The sequence below is a fragment of the Heliangelus exortis genome, chromosome W, assembly GCF_036169615.1.
Source record: "Heliangelus exortis chromosome W, bHelExo1.hap1, whole genome shotgun sequence".
NCBI lineage: Eukaryota > Metazoa > Chordata > Aves > Apodiformes > Trochilidae > Heliangelus > Heliangelus exortis.
In genome coordinates, this window is record NC_092453.1 from 7,577,250 (window position 1) to 7,598,536 (window position 21,287).

Sequence of the window (21,287 nt, forward strand, 5' to 3'; positions counted from 1 at the left end):
AGCTGGAAGAAAAGTATCTGAATCTTTAAAAATGAACCCCTATACATACACTCTTGTCCACGGCTGCATCCTCTTCCCCATCTGTTGGAATTTCCCCGTCCACGACTCACTTCTCTGTCCCCTCGTTTTTCTCTGTTCTCTTTGTTTTCTGAACTTTCCTTTCCAAGGCTTTTCTTCTTTCCTCCTACAGTCTCCCAAGAAGTCTATTTGGGTAGAATAGAATTAGATACAAAAGTCAAAAAGGAAGAGACAGCTCTCAATACATGCTTCCATCTCACATCCCTGCAGTTCATGGAAAAAAACAGGTATTTGCATAACATCACATAGGTAGTACCTTGCAAACTACACTGATATAAACGGAAACACAGGATGTATTTTTGGTAAGAGATAAGAAAGAAACAAGTTTTAGAAGTTGGATTTTCTTGTAGAATGTAAGAATCCCAAATATTTCTGGCTATAATGGACTTTTACCAGTTCAAAGCAGCCTAGATACAACCACAAAACAGAAAATCTGTAAAGCAAGCAAAACTTTCCCTGTCTACTACCTCCATAAATCTAGCAAGGGAGCATGCACAGAGCTATCTTTTTCTCCCAAGAAAATGAAAACATGCTTTTAAGCATCAATGAACAAGAGACTGCTGAGAATAAGCATGTAGCCTAAGGAGAAAAAAACAAAAAAAAAAAGAAAGAATAAAAAACATCCAGACATACTAGAATTCAAGCGCTAAGAGACAGAATGTCTGAACAACAACTTGTGAAAACTGGGATCATGATAAGCCAGACCACCACTCTTAGTAGCTATAGCTTGTAGTGCACAGCAAAATACAGGGAAAACTATATCTACACAAGACAAGGGACCAAGGTCCAAACATCAGGCTTCAGCTTTAGTATTAAAATCCATCTTTAAAATAAATTCAGGGGTCATATTGCATCCATAGGAGTATCTATAGGAGTTGAAAAATTACTAAAGCAGTTGCAAAGAATAGCAGAGCAACTCATACATTATGCAATTATATGGTTAGTTGATTGAGCTTTAGCTGCAAAGCAAAGAAAGGTATTATTTGCAAACCATTAAGATGGCAGATAAGTTTATACATATGTCCCCATCTCTAGGAGCTTATAGTCTAAGTAAGGTATTTAAGTGGGAAATTTGTATTTGCAAATAAGGTGCCATCAACTGCAAAGCACTATATAAAGTCATGAGCTCTGACAGGCATCTGCATCAAATTAAAAAGGTTGGCTATCAGTACTTTTAGGTCCTGTCCTCTCTCTTCTCAATTCACACAACAGCAACTCAGAAGCCTTCACAAGGTAGGCAATGACCAGCTAATCCAAGCTGCCTAGAATTGAGACAATTAAAGCTATTGAGAAAGCAAGTAACAAAGCAGCTTACAAGTATAAACTCAGTGTTTCAGTGTCTCCTTTGAAAGGATAAGTACTAAGAGAATGGTTACTCTCTCATTTTTAAAAATGGTATAGGTGAAAAAGAAGGCTGAAATCACTTTTCAGCTTCATCTCCAGTATAGACTACACCACCATAAATCAACTTAGGTGAAGCACTGACAGCATGGATTAGAAGTACAGAACTACATGTTTGAGCAACACCATGTTATTTGTGTCACAGAAAACTCTTTCCTCCAGTAACTATCCCATGATTTCACCTGCCATAGCCTTTCTAACTGCATTACATACTAAACCACTCCTAGAGCTTTAGAGACACTTCATGAGAGAAAAAAATAACTGCATTAACAACTGAAGAACCAAGTCTATATAGTTCAGAATGCACTACTATTTCACTGATAGGCATGGTGCCAAAAGATCTTTGACCATTTTAAGAAATAACCAAAACTGGATGATCCTGCAAAGCTTAAGAGGAGGCAGCCCTAGTAAGGTTTTACATGACTTGGGAAGGATCAGTAAATGCATGACCATGAAAGCAGCAGATCCATGATTTCCCACAATATAATTTTGAAGAAAGCCTTGAGAAGTTGGGCATGTCCTTTAAGATAGAGGATGGTGCTACCTCTGGACATGGGAATCCATCACAGAATATCAAAGCTACCTGGTTTTGTAAGGGAGATAACTGATTAGAATTTCAGCTGATGCCTAAGGCAATGCAAACGACAGCTGTGGTTCTGATCTTTGAAAATACTCAACAGAAGCCTTCTTGCTAGCCTAATCTTAGATGGAAAGAAGACTAACCTGAAAGGTTTCCTTAGTTCTATCATCAAAAGTTTAGGAAGTAAAACATGTAGGAAGTTAAATGAATAGAAGTATTGAGCAAAGAAACATGCCCTTTTCTGCTTTCAAACAAAAGCCTGTCTATCCAAAGCCAGAACGTCACAACTTGCAAGTGAAAAGTCTTAAAGACTAACAATCATGCAGCATTAAGCCTTAAAGATCACAGCATTTAAAAAATAAAAATAAAAATGAAAAAAATAAAAAAAAGACAAAACTGGCAGAAAAACTGGCAGAAAAACAAAGAAATTAAAATCATAGAACTGTTTCAGTTGGAAGGGATCTTAAAGATCATCAAGTTCTAACCCCCCTGCCATGGGCAGGGACACCTCCCACTAGACCAGGTTGCTCCAAGCAACACTTCCAGGGATGGGGCAACCACAACCTCCCTGGGCAACCTGGGCCAGGGTCGCACCTCCCTAACAGTGAAGAATTTCTTTCTAATACCAAACCTAAATCTCCCCTCTTTCACTTTAAAACCATTCCCCCTCATCCTATCATTCCATGCCCTTGTAAAAAGTCCCTCTCCAGCTTTCCTGGAGCCCCTTCAGGCACTGGAAGGCCACTATAAGATCTCCCCAGAGCCTCCTCTTCTTCAGGCTGAACAACCTCAACTCTCTCAACCTGTCTACACAGCAGAGCTGCTCCAGCCCTCTGATCCTCTTTGTGGCTCTCCTCTGGACTTGCTCCAACAGCTCCATGTCTTTCTTGTGTTGGGGGCTCCAGAACTGGAAACAGTACTGCAGGGGGAGTCTCACAAGAGCAGAATAGAGGGGAAGAATCAACTCCCTCTCCCTGCTGGCCACACTACTGGTGATGCAGCCCAGAACATGGTTGTTTTTTGGGCTGCCAGCACACATTGCCAGCTCATGTTGAGCTTCTCATCAACCATCACCCCCAAATCCTTCTCCTAAAGGCTGTTTTCAATCCAGTCTCCACCCAGCCTATATTTGTGTTTGGGATTCCCCCAACCTAGATGCAAGACCTTGCACTTGGCCTTGTTGAACTTCATGCAGTTGGCACGGTGATGTAAACACTTTGAAAATATGAAATATGTCTCTTGAATAAGTATTTTTTCTACTCTTTTAAAAATATACCAAACATATTCTCAATTAACAGATTTTTACCCCAAACTTAACTAGCTTCTGTTTTGTATCATGCCTGGCAGGCACCTAAAGATAAGACTGCTAATCAGGTCGCCTCCTGGTACATGGTCAAGACAAAGATAATAAATTTAGCAAGGTAACAAGGACTGCAAGATAATAATAAATAAAAGAGAAGTTCTTGGGATGGCAAAATCTGTGTGTCATCTTTAGCAAGTCTGTGTGCCAGTGATTTATGAAAAGACAGAACTCCTTTTTGCTGTATAAAAACTCCAAGAGAAAAGGAGAAGATGTTGCCTCTCTCTTCCCCCCTCTCTTCTCTCGCCACTTCGGCTTCAGCTATGGGACAGCGGAGGAAAGAAAAAGCAGAGAACAGCAGCCAAGCAGGAACAGTGGGTCCTACGCCCCCCTGTGTAAATTCTCTCCTCTTGTAAACTTGTTTTTTCTTTTAAAGGTGGCATTATTGTCTCCCTAAAATAAATCTTTGTCATTTGCTTAAATCATAAAGCCTGTTATTTTTGTAAATTCATGCAACATCTATGAGTAGTGGCTGATTTTTCCTCACAATCAAAATATAAAATAATAGCTCGGATCGTAACACACGGGCCCACCTCTCAAGCCTGTCAAGGTCCCTCTGGATGCCCTCCCCTCACTTCAGTGTGTTGACCTCACCAAACAGCTTGGTGTCCTCAGCAAACTTGCTGAGGGTGCTCTAAATTCTACTGTCCACATCACCGACAAAGGTCAAACAGCACCAGTCCCAGTATAAACCCTGGAGGTACACCACTCATAGAATCATACACAGTTAGGGGTTGGAAGGTGTAGGGGGATGGCTTGAAAGGCAGGGGCGTGCTGTGTTACAGCATGCTTGTATGCACAATCCCATGTTTGATTTTACCTGGTGTAAGCAAGCGAATGTTAACCGGTAGACCAAAATAGCCTATGCCATGCTTTGTTACAAAATAGGGCTGCCATTGATTTTTTGCCTTTGGCACAGGGCCATGAGTGTGAGGATTTTGATCACAAAACTCTGCAAAACCTTAAAGAACACACGCAGAAAATACAACAGGGGAGAAAGGTTTACATGTGGTTTGTCACCTAACCAATTGCTTTGCCGTAACGGGGGTTCCCCAGGTAATAAAGACTGACAATGCACCCTCATATATAAGCAGAAAGGTCAAACAGTTTCTTGCCATTTGGGGAGTAAAACATATTACAGGGATCCCTCATTTGTCTACAGGCCAGGCGATAGTGGAAAGAGCCAATCACACACTAAAAACATATTTGCAAAAGCAAAAAGATAGCCAGAATTTAGACCCACAGATGCGGCTTAGCAAAGTACTTTTTACATTGAATTTTCTTAGTCTAAGTCGTGATTCCCAGCAACCTCCTGTGCTATTGCATTACTTGTCCAAAAAAATCAACCCCATGCCAGAAGCACAAATTAACTATAAATATCCCTCTACAGGTCAATGAGTAGGGCCCAAGCCATTATTATTTACTGGAAGAGGTTATAGTTGTGTCTCCACAGATTCTGGACCTCTTTGAGTACCCAGTAAACGGGCACGCCCTGTTACGACTGTACCTCCAACGGACAAGTCTGCACCCATCTCCGACGACGGCGCGTAGGGGCAAGATCTGTTTGATAACCTCTTGACCAATTTGTTTGGCTTGTTGCCCAGGTGGCTTTCTGGGTTGCTTAAAGAAGGTGTTAGATTGTTAATGTATGGGTTCTGTATATTGCTTGTTGTTTGTATTCTTTTCTCTTGCTTGAAAACTAGCATTGCAAAAACCATTAATCAAACATGGCTTGTGCAAAAGAAAAAAAAGGGGGAATGTGTAGGGGGATGGCTTGAAAGGCAGGGGCGTGCTGTGTTACAGCATGTTTGTATGCACAATCCCATGTTTGAGGCCGATCAGAGTTACAAGGACACCCTGTCCTTGACGCTGGATTAAGAGGAGGCACGAAGTGAAAAACAAGTGGCTCCCACCCCTGCACCAATAGGATTCACTTTTGCTGCATGTGAACAGCACCGGGTGACCAATAGTAGGTTGTTTTGGAGTGCGGTGGAGGGGGCGTGGACAGCTGAAACAGTATATAAACCGAGCTTGTGCGCAATAAAGTTGAAGCATTGATCATACCTCTATGAGGACTCATCTTTGACTTCGCGCCCAACCCCTAAGGTCACCCCTTCAGGAAGGGACCTCAAAAGATCATCTAGGCCAACCACCCTGCCAGAGCAGGGTCACCTATAGCAGGTCACACAGGAATACGTCCAGGGGGGTTTTGAATGTCTCCAGGGAAGGAGACTCTACAACCTCCCTGGGCAGCCTGTGCCAGGGCTCTGTCACCCTCACAGGGAAAAAATTCTCCCTAATATTTATACGGAACCGCCTATGCTCCAGTTTATAACCATTGCCCCTTGTCCTATTGTTGGTCACCCCTGAGAAAAGCTTGGCTTTGTCCTCCTGGCACTCGCCCCTTACATATTTATAAATATTGATGAGGTCACCCCTCATTCTCCTCTTCTTCAAGCTAAAGAGCTCCAGCTCCCTTAACCTTTCCTCATAAAGGAGATGTTCCACTCCTTTAATCATCTTGGAGGCTCCGCACTGAACTCTTTGAAGAAGTTCCCTGTCCTTCTGGAACTGAGGGGCCCAGAACTGGACACAATATTCCAGATGTGGCCTCACCAGGGCAGAGATGAGGGAGAGAACCTCTCTCAACCTGCTAGCCACACCCCAGGATGCCCTTGGCCTTCTTGGTCACAAGGGAACATTGCTGGCTCCTGGTCATACTTCCATCCACCAGCACCCCCAGGTCCCTTTCACCTATGCTGCTCTCCAACAGCTCAGTCCCCAACCTGTACTGGTATCTGGGGTTGTTCTTTCCCAGATGCAAGACTCTACACTTGCCCTTGTTGTAATTCATTAAATTTCTCCCTGTCCAACTCTCCAGCCTGTCCAGGTCCCTCTGAATGGCAGCACAGCCTTCAGGTGAATCAGCCACTCCTCCCAGTTTTGTGTCATCACCAAACTTGCTGATAGTACACTCTATTCCCTCATCCAGGTCATCAATAAATATATTGAATAGTACTGGACGCAGTACTGACCCTTGAGGGACTCCACTAGAAACAGACTTCCAACAAGACTCCATCCCATTGACTCCAACTGTCCTGGTTTGGGCCAGGATAAAGGTGATTTTCTGTCTTGTACTTTTGCTTTTAGCTAAGTCTCTTGTAAGTAGTTGCACTTGCTGAAATTAACAGCAAGTTTCTCAGACAGTCTGTGTTTCTAGGACTGATAACACTCCATGTTTATAGTTACTGCTAGAGACTGGTATGCAGAGCCAAGGACACTGCTCAGCTCTGAGGAAAACATAAAGAGGTGCCACCTGCATCCCTCCTTTGGGGAGGAACGGACAAGATAGATGCCAGAATTGACCAAACAGAGTATTCCATCCCATACACGTCATACTCAGTATAAATTTGAGGGATCATGAGGGCCAAGCCAGATTTCCTGCTTCCAGCTTCCGGCTGCCTGCCCTTCCTGCCTTTCCTGCTTCCTTTCCTTCACCCCGGCACCCTGGAAGGATCCCGTCCGTTCGTCTGCCTGTGGTCCTGATCCGTGCCAGCCCATATCTGTGTGTTCCTGCCTCCAGCTCCCAACTGCTGCTGACTCCAGGAGTCCAGCCTGGACTTTCCCAGGGCTGCCCTGCAGCCTCAGTGGTGACGTGAGAGCTATTGGGGAAAAGGGGGAGGAATGTGGTATCCATTGTCCTGTATATTTGTATATATTTAGTAATTTTTCCTATTATCATTACTGTTTCATTAAAGTTGTGTAGTTTAGTTTCCAACCCATAAGTCTCTCTCCCTTATTCTCTCTCCTTTCTTATCAGGGAGGAGAGAGAGATTAATAGAGAGCGTCTGTTACTCGGTTTAATTGTCGGGCCAGCGTTAAACCGTGACACCAACCCTCTGGCTTCTGTCCTTCAACCAGCTCCCAATCCACCTCACTACCCGATCATCCAGGCCACACTTCTTCACTTTAGGTCCAAGGATGCTGTGGGAGACAGTGTCAAATGCCTTCCTGAAATCAAGATAAACTATGTCTACTGCTCTGCATTCATCAATCCATCCACCTGGTTATATTCTCATGACTGGTCTCTATATGGACATTGAGTCATTCATTGACCACAAATCTTTGACTGCAACCATCCAGCCAGTTTCTTATCCACTGAGTGGTCCATTCATCAAATCCATATTGTTCCAGTTTGATACCAGAATGTCATGCAGGACAGTGTTGAACATTTTGAACGTGTCCAGGTAGATTATGTCAGTTGCTCTCCCTTTGTCCACCATTGCAGTGACCCTGTCATAAAAAGCCATGAAATTTGTCACATTATTTGCCCTTAGTGAATCCATGTTGGCTGTCACCAATCACCTCCTTATTTTCCATGTCTTAGCAGAGCCTTCAGGAGGATCTGCTCCATGGTCTTACTGGGCACAGAGGTGAGACTGACTGGCCTGTAGTTCCCTGGGTCTTCCTTTTTTCCCCTTTTCTAAAATGGGGGTTCTGTTTCCCCTTTTTGTAGGAAACAGGTGCCAGGACTTGCCAGGTAATGAGCCAGGCCGGTGCTCAGTCTCACCTGTGCCCAGTTAGGGCTGGCCCCACTGGGCATGCCCAAGACCTAGGGCCAATAAAAGGTGAGGCTGGGTGTAGCCAGGCAGCTCATTCCTGAGCAAGATCAGTGCTAGGCTGGTTGCAGTTAGTCCTCAGTCCCAACTAAGATCACCAATAGCTCCTGTCTCCAGCTTTGGTATCGAGCTCGCGCTCTCGACGACGTTCAGTTCCTGCTACATCTGGTGGAGAATGCAGGCATAGACCTTCGGTCTGAGCCCCCTCTCTGAACGATCCAGAGCGAATTCTTCTAAATCCTCATTCTTCAGAAAACCCAAGGAGTCGGGTAAGAAGATCTATTACCTCTCCTTTTTTCTACTACTGACTGACCTAGAAAGGAATAAGGAAAAAATGGGATTGGCAGCTAGCACCCCTGCTAATGAAAACCTGGAGGCAGCGGCGGAGGAGCGAGATCTCTTCCCCGCCTCTGCGGCCGCATGGGATCTCTGGCAGGAGGTCAGCAACCTGCTGCAAAACCTCCATTCCCAAGAAGTGGCAAGAAACCTAACCGGACTAGACCATACATGGGGGGTGGTAATTGACTCCCTAAAAGACATAAAAGCCGTAGCAGAAGCTGCGCTCACCGCCGCTGAGCCGCCTCTGCGGGGAACCACAGCACCTCCCTCGAAGGAATCACCTGCTGTGGTCCCCTCGGCACCACCCCTCGAAGAAGAGGACCCTAAACAAGCATATTTGGGGCTGAATAATGACAAGCCAGCCATAAAGGGCATGTCAGGCAAAACCCACCAGTCTGTGGCCGAACTCCTCTCTGACATCGGCCCAGACGAGGAGGGAAAACACCCCGAAAATGACGGGGTAGAGCCGGCAGCATGCGGTCCTTCCAGCTGCTGCCAGGGTCTACCCCTGCCGCTGCCCTCATCACCAAGAAAGGCTAAAAAGAATAAAACAACCACCCAACCGGCTGCACTCTCCGGCCTAGAAGAAAAAATATTGGCCCTACAAGATCAAGTCACTCGGGCCATGAAATCCATGGAGAAGAGAATACATGACATCGAACGGCGCTCGGCTTTCGGGCAGTATAGAAGCCCGCCCACCCACCCTCTCTGATAACGAAGAGGATGATGTTCCGTCCCCACCGCGACCACGACCAAGCGCTGCTACCAGACGACCGGGTCGCTGGTCCGGCATCATCCGTGATGCCATCCTGGAAGGTGACTGGAAGCCGAGCACTGTCGCATGCCCCGTCCTTCAGAGCAACAGCGGCCTGCCCGTATTTGAGCAACACTCTGGGAAGACCCTGCAGCAAGCCAGAAAAACGCTGAAGGAACAGGGTCTTAGAACAGAGAGTGGCCAGGCCGTTCTGGATTGGCTCTTTACATCGGACATGAACTGCCCGTACGACTACCGAAGCTTGGCCAGGTATCTGCTTACCCCTTCCCAACAAATCATCTGGGTAAGGGAGTGGGAACGCCTGGCCCAGGCGGAGGCGAATCGGCCCAGAGCACCCGGCGACCCTCTAGCCGGTGTCACTGCCGAAATGCTTACGGGCTCGGGGCGCTATGCAGACGTCCAATTACAGCTGCAATTCCTGCCAGCACTCCATCACACTGCGGCGACCCTGGCTCGCCAAGCATTCTATACAGTACCAGAGCCCAACCCAATTCCATCCTTTACTGGGGTTAAACAGGGAATGAACGAGGCATATCAGCACTTCGTTGATCGGCTCTGGCAATCCGTTACGGCGCAAGCAGAACTGTCGCTGGAACAGAAAGAATCAATGTTCAAGCTGCTGGCGTTCGAGAACGCCAATCCTAAGATGAAGGCGCTGTTCTCAACACTTCCAAAAACAGCTCAAGTTTCGGAGATGCTAGAAGTGGCGGCCAGGGCCACCCAAAATCAGCAGCATCAAGGGATGGCCGGTGCTTTTGCCGCTGCGTTGGAGCCCACCCACAAGCTCCTCGCGGCGGTAGCACAAAAGCTAAACGGGGGCGGAAGAAGAAACCGCCCCAACCGGCCGCCCCGCTCGAAACAGCAAAGAAAAACCAACACATCCTGTTCCCGATGCAACTCTAGGGGACATGCAAGACGGAACTGCCAAGCGATAGTGTGGTGCAATCGGTGCCAACAGGCCAGCCACAATGATGCAGCGTGCTGGTACCAAAAAAACGGCCGAAACAGCGTGAGAGGCCCCCGCGCGGCGACACAAGTAGCCGGGCTGGCGCTGTGTGCCAACTCCCTGCCCCAGCAACTCGGGGAAGCCTCGGCATCGATTTACCAACTGCAGTAGACATAACGCTATCGACCTCGGCAGTTCACAAAATACCGACTCGGATTTACGGACCCTTGATACATGAAAATAGCAAGGTTGGCGCACTTCTTATGGGACGTTCTTCATCAGGTTTGGCAGGACTGATCGTGCTCCCAGGGGTTATCGACGCCGATTACACGGGGGAAATAATGATAATGTATTTCACACTAAACCCCCCCATGGTAATCAAGGCGGGAACCCGATTGGCACAACTGGTCCTGCTCCCAAAAATGGACCTAGGGAAGAACGTCCAGACGACGCGAGGCGACCGGGCTTTCAGCTCATCTGGAAACACCTTGGTAACCCTGGTGCAACAGATGAAGTCGCGGCCAATTATAAACATTCAACTGGCTACCGGTGAAGAGGAGAAAATCCTCCCCGTAATGATGGACACCGGAGCCGATGTGACAATCATTAACAAAAACGCCTGGCCTCGGAAATGGAAGCTAACTACGGCTTCCGACACCGTCCAGGGGATAGGTGGTGGTTCCACCCCCCTTCAAGCGCTCCAACCGATACAAATCAAATTTCCAGAGGGGCAAAAGGTAACCGTGAGACCCTATGTGTTACCTTTGCCCAGACAACTCAGGGGGTTGATCGGCCGGGATGTGATGAGCCAAATAGGGGCCATCCTCTCCATCCCGGAACCCACCCAACCCCACCAAAATTTTCATTAAGGGCCACTGCAGAAGCGCTGCCAACACCCAGACTCCGTTGGAAAACAGATACCCCTGTCTGGGTGGAGCAGTGGCCCCTTTCCAAGGAGCGGCTGAACATCGCCAACCGCCTTATAAAAGAACAACTGGACGCTGGACACATCCAGCCGTCCGTGAGCCCGTGGAACACACCCATCTTTGTGGTTCCAAAAAAGTCGGGCAAGTGGCGGCTAATACAGGATCTAAGAAAAATAAATGACCAGATGTGGCCAATGGGTGCCCTCCAACCTGGGCTGCCCCTACTAACCATGCTGCCCAGAGGCTGGCATCTCCTGGTCATCGACTTAAAAGACTGCTTTTTCACTGTCCCCCTAAACCGTGAAGACACCGTTCGCTTCGCATTCACGATTCCATCAGTCAACAAAAGTGAACCAGCGAAGCGATATGAATGGGTAGTGCTTCCACAGGGAATGAGAAACTCGCCGACGATATGTCAATCGTATGTGGCATGGGCGCTCGCACCGATCAGAGAAGCAATGCCGGATACGATAATCTACCACTATATGGATGACATCTTGTTTTGCCAGCAAGCCCCGTTCCCCGAAAACATCAGCCAGATCTTGACCGATCGGCTCAAGACCAAAGGGCTAATCGTAGCTCCAGAAAAAATCCAAACAAAGTCACCCTGGAGCTACCTAGGGTGGAAAGTGACCAACGGTATGGTGAGACCACAAAAATTGGAAATAATTCATTCAGTCAAAACACTGAATGACGCCCAAAAACTGGTGGGCGAACTCCAATGGGTTAGACCCATTATAGGTCTCACCAATGCGGACATCCACCCCTTTTTGTCTTTGCTACGGGGCACTCAACCAGGGGCACTTGTGGACTGGACCGAGGATCATTCAAATGCCTTGAAACAGGTTGTCCACAAGTTGGCAACCGGCTATGCAGATCGCCGAGACGCCGCCCACCCCATCGGAGTGTGGGTATGTAATCACCCCTCATTCCCCTTCGCACTACTCCTTCAGGACTTCACGCGGGAAGAAAAACCAGAGGGACAGAAATACGACAAAATACATAACCGAGACTCTAGAAGATCAGAGTCTGTGGCAATCCTAGAATGGCTATTCCCACCCCATACGGCCCAGAAGGGCATTTGGCAGAAAACAGAAATATTAGCATTCCTCATTCGAAAGGGACGTCAACGTTGCCTAGAGGTAGATGGCCAAGAACCGGAGTGGATCAACATCCCCATCAAGACAACCGATTTTGATTGGATGCTGCAACACTCCGAGCCGCTACAACTCGCCTTACTCGGATATCCTGGCGAGGTGCGTCACGATGGCCCGAAACATAAACGCCTTCAAGCCATCAGCCAGTTCCAGTGGGTCGAACGACCAATTGTCTCAGAACGTCCAGTGCCTGGTATAACAGTATTTACAGATGCTGGAAAAAGATCTCAAATGGCCGCCTGCGTATGGCAGGACCAAGGCCAATGGAAACAGCATCTGATCCCAGGCACCACCGAGGACAACCTTCAAACCCTGGAACTGCTTGCCATCATCTGGGCCTTGACGCAGTGGCAACGCGTCCCCATCAACATCGTCTCCGACTCGCAATATGCAGTCGGAGTAGCAAACCGTATTGAGGATGCTCTCATTAAGCCGGTGCAAAATAAGAGGCTACAGGAGCTCTTCCTATCACTGCAGCGTGCGCTAAGAATCCGAACACAGCCATGCTGCATCCTACACATCCGTAGCCACAAAACAGCACTAGGCTTGGGGGAAGGGAATGCCAAAGCTGACTCTTTAGTCAGCCTAGGAATACAAAACCCTGTCACCGAATTCGCCAAAGCCCAGAACAGCCATTCCCTATTTCACCAGAGCGCTAGGGCCTTGAAGCACACATTTGCCATCACTTGGGAGGAGGCAAAAGGCATCGTTAAAGCCTGCCCCCAATGCGCCCAATTTGGCCCTACCCTGGGAATGGGCGTGAATCCACGCGGGCTTCAGGCTGGAGAGATCTGGCAAATGGACGTGACGCACATCCCGGAATTTGGACGCCAAAAGTACGTACATCTCACAATCGATACCTTCTCAGGCATGCTTTGGGCGACAGCTCAGACGGGGGAGAAGGCTCTGCATGTGATCCGCCACCTTACGAACTGTTTTGCTGTCATGGGGATCCCTCAAGTAGTGAAGACAGACAATGCGCCCGCCTACACAGGCGAAAAAGTCAAACAATTCTTTGCTACTTGGGGAGTGAAACATATTACAGGAATCCCCCATTCGTCTACAGGGCAAGCGATCGTAGAAAGAGCTAATCACACCCTGAAGACTTATTTACAAAAACAAAAAGACAGCAAAATTATGGATCCTCAAATGCGGCTCAGCAAGGCTCTTTTTACATTGAACTTCTTGAGCCTAAGCCGCGATTCCCAGGAGCCACCCGTCTTGTTACATTATTCGTCGCAAAAAGTCATCCGCATGCCTGAGATCCAAATCTATTATAAGGAGCCGACGACGGGACAATGGACAGGGCCCAGGCCATTGCTATTTACCGGGAGAGGATACAGTTGTGTCTCTTCAGACTCTGGACCTCTCTGGGTACCCAGCAAATGGACACGCCCTGCCCTGACCAGACCAAAACCATCAGCACTGAATAAGGAGGCACCTCGCGACTAAGATCTTCGCGTCCTTTTCATCTCTCCCCCACGAAAAGACTAAAAAAAAAAAAGTTAGATAGAATTTGTACTACAAACATTGTATAAAATTAGATAGATTTTGTGCTACAAATGTTGTATAAAATTGTATATTTCTAATTAAAAAAAAAAGGGGGGGGGGAAATGTAGGAAACAGGTGCCAGGACTTGCCAGGTAATGAGCCAGGCCGGTGCTCAGTCTCACCTGTGCCCAGTTAGGGCTGGCCCCACTGGGCATGCCCAAGACCTAGGGCCAATAAAAGGTGAGGCTGGGTGTAGCCAGGCAGCTCATTCCCGAGCAAGATCAGTGCTAGGCTGGTTGCAGTTAGTCCTCAGTCCCAACTAAGATCACCAATAGCTCCTGTCTCCAGCTTCGGTATCGAGCTCGCGCTCTCGATGACGTTCAGTTCCTGCTACACCTTTTCCAGTCAGTGTGAACTTCACCAGACTGCCACAACTTCTCAAATATGATGGAAAGTGGCTTTGCAATTTCATCCACCAGTTCCCTCAGAAAATGTGGACATATTTCATCAGGTCCCATGGCCTTGTACGGTTTTAGATGGTCTTGAACTCGCTCTTCTTCTACAGTGGGGGGGATCTTCCTTCTCCCAGTCCCAGTTGCCTTCTCCAACCTGGGTGGTGTGATGGGAGCCCTTGCCGGTAAAGACCGAGGCAAAATAGTCAATGAGTACTTCAGCCTTTTCCATATCCTATATGACCAGGTCTCCAGTTTTCTTCTGAAAAGGGCCCACATTTTCCCTAGTCTTCATCTTATCGCTGACAAATAGGCATTCTAGTTATCACTCCTTGCTCTTTTGATTCCTAAAATTGGATAGATACATCTTCTTCCAAATGAGGTTAAAAAAAAAACTTCTGGTGCAACAAAGAACAGCAAAACTGGGAAAAGGGATCTGGGAATCTGCATTCAGAAATAGTAGTATCTCTGCTTCCAACTTTACATCAAATCCACAGTTAAACTGTTCTGGAGTATAATGGCCTTAAAACAAACCCTTCAAGTTGGAGGCCCACAAACTTTCATAAAGAAGAATAAATTCCTTCACGGTTTGCTGAGGACCCCTATTAATTAAAACTCCTTCCTCCTTGAGCCCTTTAATATCTCTGTATTTGTTTCTGAGTTGCATTTTGTCTACAGAAATCAGTGGGTTCAGAGGGACTTGTCAAAAGAGCAGAACATGTTGCTTTTAATTGGTAAATGAGTCCACAACGTTTCTTCCATGTAACAATCACTTATAACCATCTGCTAAAGCATTTAACATTCGCTCTAAATCAGAAAATTATTTTTAACTAGAAATTGGTAAATATGAAAAGTACAATAGAACACAAAACCAGAACATTACCAAGACAGATTTAATCAAGGTGAGATGCTCTGTCTCAGTACAGTGGTCAGGGTGAAGCAAAACCCAGAGAACAGAATTGCGCTCTGTTACTCCCCCCCTCCCTCCCAGGGGAAGACAGAAGAAGAATAAGGAAGAGAGACTTCAGGGTTGGAAGTTAAAACTAGAACAGGTTTATTAGAACAGGGAAGGGATTGTAACACGTCGGATAATAATGAAAAATATACATATATATAAAAGACTCAATTTCTATGGTCGCTGATATAAGTGGCAGAGACGACTAAGGAAAATGTGCCCCCTCAAATCATAACACTCTTCTGCCCCCAACTTACCAGCTTGCTCACTATTATATAATTCTGTGCTTTAGATTACCTCAACTCTTGTAAATGAAAATGGGATAGAAAAAAAGTCCCTTCAGTTGGAATGGTATGCGTCCTAGATTTAGGGGGTGTGTGGGACAAGTTTCCTCATTAGCAATAAGTGAGACTACACATCCTGACAAATCACTGGAAATACGGAATGTTCAGCATTAAGAAGAGAAGTCCAGGTTTCTTTCCCAATTTAGATGAGATGGAATCTAGTTTACTGCCTTGGACAAAGTGTACGAAGTCCCTCCAGCAAAAACTTCAACTGCAGCAAGACATATTTTCCAATTTTTTACTCTTGGGATAAAAAATATTGCTCTGTGCAACATTATAAGATACAGTATTTGATGTTATATACACATTGTTTAGTCTCCTCTTTCAATAAAGTCATGCAAATGAGCAATACAACGAAAGGAGCAACTACTTGCTCTATCTCTTCAGCCATTAGTAGCACTGTCAATGCAACTTTCAGATGTGGAAAACTCCTCCAACTTAATAACAGACAATGCAAACCTACAGAAGTTCCACAACTTAAAATATCTGCCTGCATTTAGGCTTATAAAAATTGCCCTTTGTGGCCAACACTTAGACTCAGGTCTCAGGGTTGTGGAGGTGCTACAAAGTAATTACAGACATAGCAACAAAAAACAGACTCGTGTCTGACAGAGCACCAAGTTCTGCTGCAAAGTTAAAATTGCTGCATATTAATGAAAGACAGAGGACACTGCAAGAGTCCAGCTGAACACCCACAACATTTTCAAGGTTCATTTTCTACTCTAAGGAATGCATGTAGTAGAGAAGCGGCCCCTGTCTCTATTTCCTTCCAAAGAATTTGAGGGGTGACATGGAAATCAAAAGCTCCCAAAATATGACTTTCCCAATTCTTACAAGTAGAAAGGTGCCAACAGAAAGAGCAGTTTAACATTAAAGTAAAACCTTACCGTGTCTGAACTTCCTTCCAGCAGTATGTTGATTGCTCTGTTCACATCCCCATTACAATCATGTAGTGCCACAATGCACTCATCCTGGTTTTTCCCCGTGACTTCCATAAGCTGGCAGTAAGAGTCAGAGATGTTAAAATATCCAAATCATCATCATAAGAACATAAGAGTTAGTACCACCAGAAATTCCAATAAAGTGCATAGCTATTGCAGCAGAGCAAATTAAAATCCTAAGTATCCGCATTTTATATATCTGCTTGGGATTCAGACAGGAGACAGAAAACATAAATTAAATGGTAATCAAGAGAGCACCCTTTAACATTTCTCACACTTTTTTCCCTTTTAACTTTATGCTTGCAGCAAATGCTGTCACTCCAGAGAGCAGTATTTGAGGATAAAGATGTTAAAGACCAGAATAGCTCCAATATAATCCTCTCTCCATCCCCACCAAACATACCTCTCTATCCCACTGTATGAGAACAGACATAAGGTAAGCCATGGCAGACAACAGATCCATGTGGAAAAACATCCAGACTAAGAAAAAGCTTATTTTTCAGCCAGGTCAGCTCCTTCAATTTATTTCAGCATAAGGCCAGACAAAAGGCATAAGCAATGGCTGCTTAAGGAATTACGCTTCAGGGATCTGTGGTGCACATGCTGAAGAGTGTGGGATGGAAATAATCACAGTCTGTCATGGGACATTCATCAACATCACCCAAAGAAAAAATATACATGACCTAGAAATATATACACACAATGTAAAATATCAGAGATTTCCTATGCAGAACTTAATTGTTATCCTTCCCACTAGCAGAGCTACAAGCACTATTGAGGGTCCTTTGGCTTCAGGAACTACAAGCACAGCAACAAAACAAGTTTATAATATGAACATAAAACACTTAATGCTTCAGAGGAGAAGAAATCAAGAAATCTGCTCCTGTGCTGCATTAATATATTCACACTAATTCTTCTCTCCTTCTGGGTGCACTAGCTTCTTTGTGAGGTGTTCACCAGAACAAAATCACTGACACCCACAGCAGAAGAGGAACTCAGATTCTCAGTACTGCTTGAATTAATATTCTCAACTGTAATTCAGTAATGGAAGCTTGAGCATCTACACCCAACACTTGGCATGGTAGAGGAAATGGTGTGAGATTTCATTTTCACAGTGTAATTCTATCATTTTAATGCATACACAGATCTAGATCAGATTCTTTTTTTTATTTAAATAGCACTTCAATTCACCGTTAAGCTATGATTAGATTTTTACTTTTCCTGAAAAACAGTCAAGCACCAGGACCATACTAGAGATACTGTCTAGAAGAGACATCAGCACAAATGAATTTTGGCTTAACATCTTGTCTACAAAGGAAAATACACTGGTATAACTATACAGCCAAAGCTATTTTACCACACAATTTCTTGTAAACAGACTTTACAGTGCAATAAGAACAACTTGTCGTAGTAAAACTTACAATCTTCTGAAAAAGGTTTCAACTTAATGAGAAACAGAAGATCTAGATCCAAAATGTAAGCCAGTTTTAGAGCACCTTATTGCAGGGCATAAAAACTCTGTACCACAGTAAACATACTTGTTTCACTTTATCTTCAAAATCTGCGTCATTCTTATCGTAGATCATTTGAGCAAGGCGAATCTGTTCTGCTGTTGCCTGAAAAATGCAAACATCCAATAAAGTACAAAAAGGTAACATACTTCTTAAAAGTATCTCCTAGTGTCACCATATTTTTTCTCCAGATTATCAAAAAGAACATAAACAACAAGCACAGAAATGCTATGGGGAAGGGATTATAATCTTCTCTATGCCCATTTCATAGTTAGAAAGTTAGCTGGGGCAGAAGCAATTTCAACATGTTCTAACATATTTGAACCACAGTTACAGATCACCACATAGACAAGACAATCATATACTAAAATAGAATTTACCACAGAGGCCTACACTTTGACATTATTATTTTTATTTAGTATCTATCACTCCAGAGTTAGAGTATTAGCATAACAAACTGGCAATGGTATTGCTAAATTAACATCTGTGATGATTCCTGCTCACATCACCTTCCACAATTCTCCCAACAATGAGCACTTCAAAAGAGACTGAGTGAGGCCTCAAGATTTTGCCCATGAACTGCTGTACTTATTCTCTTTATAAGTGAATACTGGTCTCTGAAAACTGCCTAAAGGCTCTTGCTGCTGATGAAGTACTTGGTGCTTCTGTAACATTTCTGAACAACAAATCCATGGCAGCTTCTCCAAAAGCTGAAAGACTAAAATGGATGAATATAGTGCCAAAAATCTAAATAGGTTATGGGTGCCCAAAAGAAAAAGCAACTCAAGAACACTCATGTTTCACCATACAGGCCACTCTTCATAGTGCAGCATTTGCTGTCTATTTGAACTGCACTCCCATGAAAATACCAAAGATAATTGTATGCTACATGACTCTGGACCTAATTTCATTTCTGCTCAAACAAAAGAAGCCACCATCTCATGCTAGAGAAGGCTGATGCTGAAGAGAGACAGGACACAAAATGTGAGTTCATGTGCTGCAGGAGAGATGATTTATGGTGACTGGTGAGTGACTTGACCCTAATGAGATGCCCTACAATCGACCCTTATTGGAGAAATTTGTGCAGAGTGCACCATCAACTTAGTCCCACATGCTTTCAACAATGGTATGGGCAGACCCTGATAGTGACACACCAACAATAAATGAAGCAGCTAGCAAGTTGTGCCAACATGAGGACAGTCTCTCCATTCTCCCACTGTTGCAGCTGTGCAGAAAATGACTGAGAAGACAGGATGATGGACAAGTCAAACTCTGTTCCTGCCTGGACCTGTGTCTCCACCATTAGGAAAAGATATCCTCCTATGAGACCAGACCAAGGAAAATGGAACACGTCACATGCTGACATGTGGTCTGCCTGTGTGAACAGGGAGAAGATATGAGAAGGTGGCATAGACAACCTACCGCTACCTTGCGGGCTTGAGTATGAGCTCCAAGGTGAAACCCCCAGTCAAGAAGACTTATCCTGGAAGATGGCTGCACTGGTCTCAAGTGAAAAGAGTTACAATCCCAGTACAAACTAATTAATTGATGCCACTACAAGCTACATAACTGCACCTGTTGACAGTGGAAGATAATTGAGAGATTAGAGGTGCCCTGCCTCCAGTCAGGTGGAGGAAAGGGATAACCAAGTTCATTGGACAGTGTGGATTCAATGGCCTGGCACAGCAGAACCCAAGAAGTATTGAGCCCTGGTAGATACTGGTGCCCAGCGCACCCTGATACCACTGAATCACATAGGGAAAGAACCCATCACAATTTGCAGAGTTACAGGAGGCTCACAAAACCTGTCTGTAGTGAAAACTGAGGTGAGCTTGACTGGGCACAACTGGGAAAAATACTCAATTATGACTGGCCCAGATGCTCCATGCATCCTCAGTATAGATTTCCTCTGGAATGGGTATTTCAAGGATCCAAAAGGGTATAAGTGGGCCTTTGGTGTAGCAGCTGTGGAGACTCATGGCATCAAGCAGCTGTCTAGCTTGCCTGGGCTCTCAGATGACCCTTTCATTGTAGGCCTGATGAAGGTGGAGGAACAAAAGGTGCCAACAGCATCCATCATAGTCCATCACTGGAAATACTGAACCAACAGAGACTCCCTAATTCCCATACAGCACCTGATTTGTTGATTAGAGAGCTAAGGAGTCATCAGCAAGGCTCACTCGCATTTTGACAGTCCAATATGGACAGTTGTCCTGGTTTGGGCCAGGATAAAGGTGATTTTCTGTCTTGTACTTTTGCTTTCAGCTAAGTCTCTTGTAAGTAGTTGTACTTAATGAAATGAACAGCAAGTTCCTCAGACAGTGTCTGCTTCTAGGACTGATAATAATTGATGTTTATAGTTACTGCTAGAGGCTGATTTGCAGAGCCAAGGACACTGCTCAGCTCTGAGGAACATTTTACCCTCCAGAAGGAATAAAGAGGTCCCACCTGCAGCCCTCCTTTGGGGAGGAACGGACAAGATAGATGCCAGAATTGACCAGAGTATTCCATCCCATACACGTCATAGTATGAATTTGAGAGATCACAAGGGTCAAGCCAGCTTCCTGCCCTTCCTGCTTCCCTTTCTTTGCCCGTTCCCTGTTTTGCTTCGGCATCCTGGGAAGATTCCGTCCGTTCGTCTGCCTGTGGTCCTGATCCATGCCAGCCTGAATCTGTGTGTTCCTGCCTCCAGTTACCGACTGCTGCCGACTCCAGGAGTCCAGCCTGGACTTTCCCAGGGCTGCCCTGCAGCCTCGGTGGTGACGTGAGAGTTATTGGGGGAAAAGTGGGGAAGAAATGTGGTATCAATTTTCCTGTATATTTGCATATATTTAGTAATTTTTCCTATTTATCATTACTGTTTCATTAAAGCTGTGTAGTTTAGTTTCCAACCCATAAGTCTCTCTCCCTTATTCTCTCTCCTTTCTTTATCAGGAAGGAGAGGGGGATTAATAGAGAGCATCTGTTACTCCGTTTGATTGCTGGTCCAGCGTTAAACCGTGACAACAGTGCAGAAGCATGATGGAGAATGGAGATTAACTTTGGACTATTGTGGCTTGAATTAAGTAATGCCACCAATGAGCACTGCGGTATCTGACATGTCGGAACTTGAGTATGAGCTGGAGTCCAAGGCAGCAAAATGGTATCACATGATTAATATTGCTAATGCATTTTTCTCCATTCCCTTGGCAGCAAAGTGCAGACCCCAGTTTGCCTTCACCTAGAGGAGGGGCATCCAGTATACCTGAAATCAACTGCTCCAGGGATGGAAGCACAGTCCAACTATCTGCCATAGACTGATCCAGACTTCACTGGAGAAGGGTGGAGCTCTGGAGCATCTTCAGTACATTGATATTATTGTATGGGGTGACACAGCAGAGGAGGTATTTGAAAAAGGGAAAAAGATAATCCA

General features: G+C 45.4%; 1 protein-coding gene across 1 annotated transcript in view; it reads right to left on the reverse strand.

Moving 5' to 3' along the window:
- LOC139789118 (ubiquitin-associated protein 2-like) overlaps positions 1–21,287 on the reverse strand; it is a 102,665-nt gene that overhangs the window by 74,948 nt on the left and 6,430 nt on the right. The window contains 3 exon segments of the mRNA XM_071729644.1: positions 50–203; positions 16,311–16,421; positions 17,903–17,980. Coding sequence (XP_071585745.1) covers positions 50–203; positions 16,311–16,421; positions 17,903–17,980 — 343 coding nt within the window.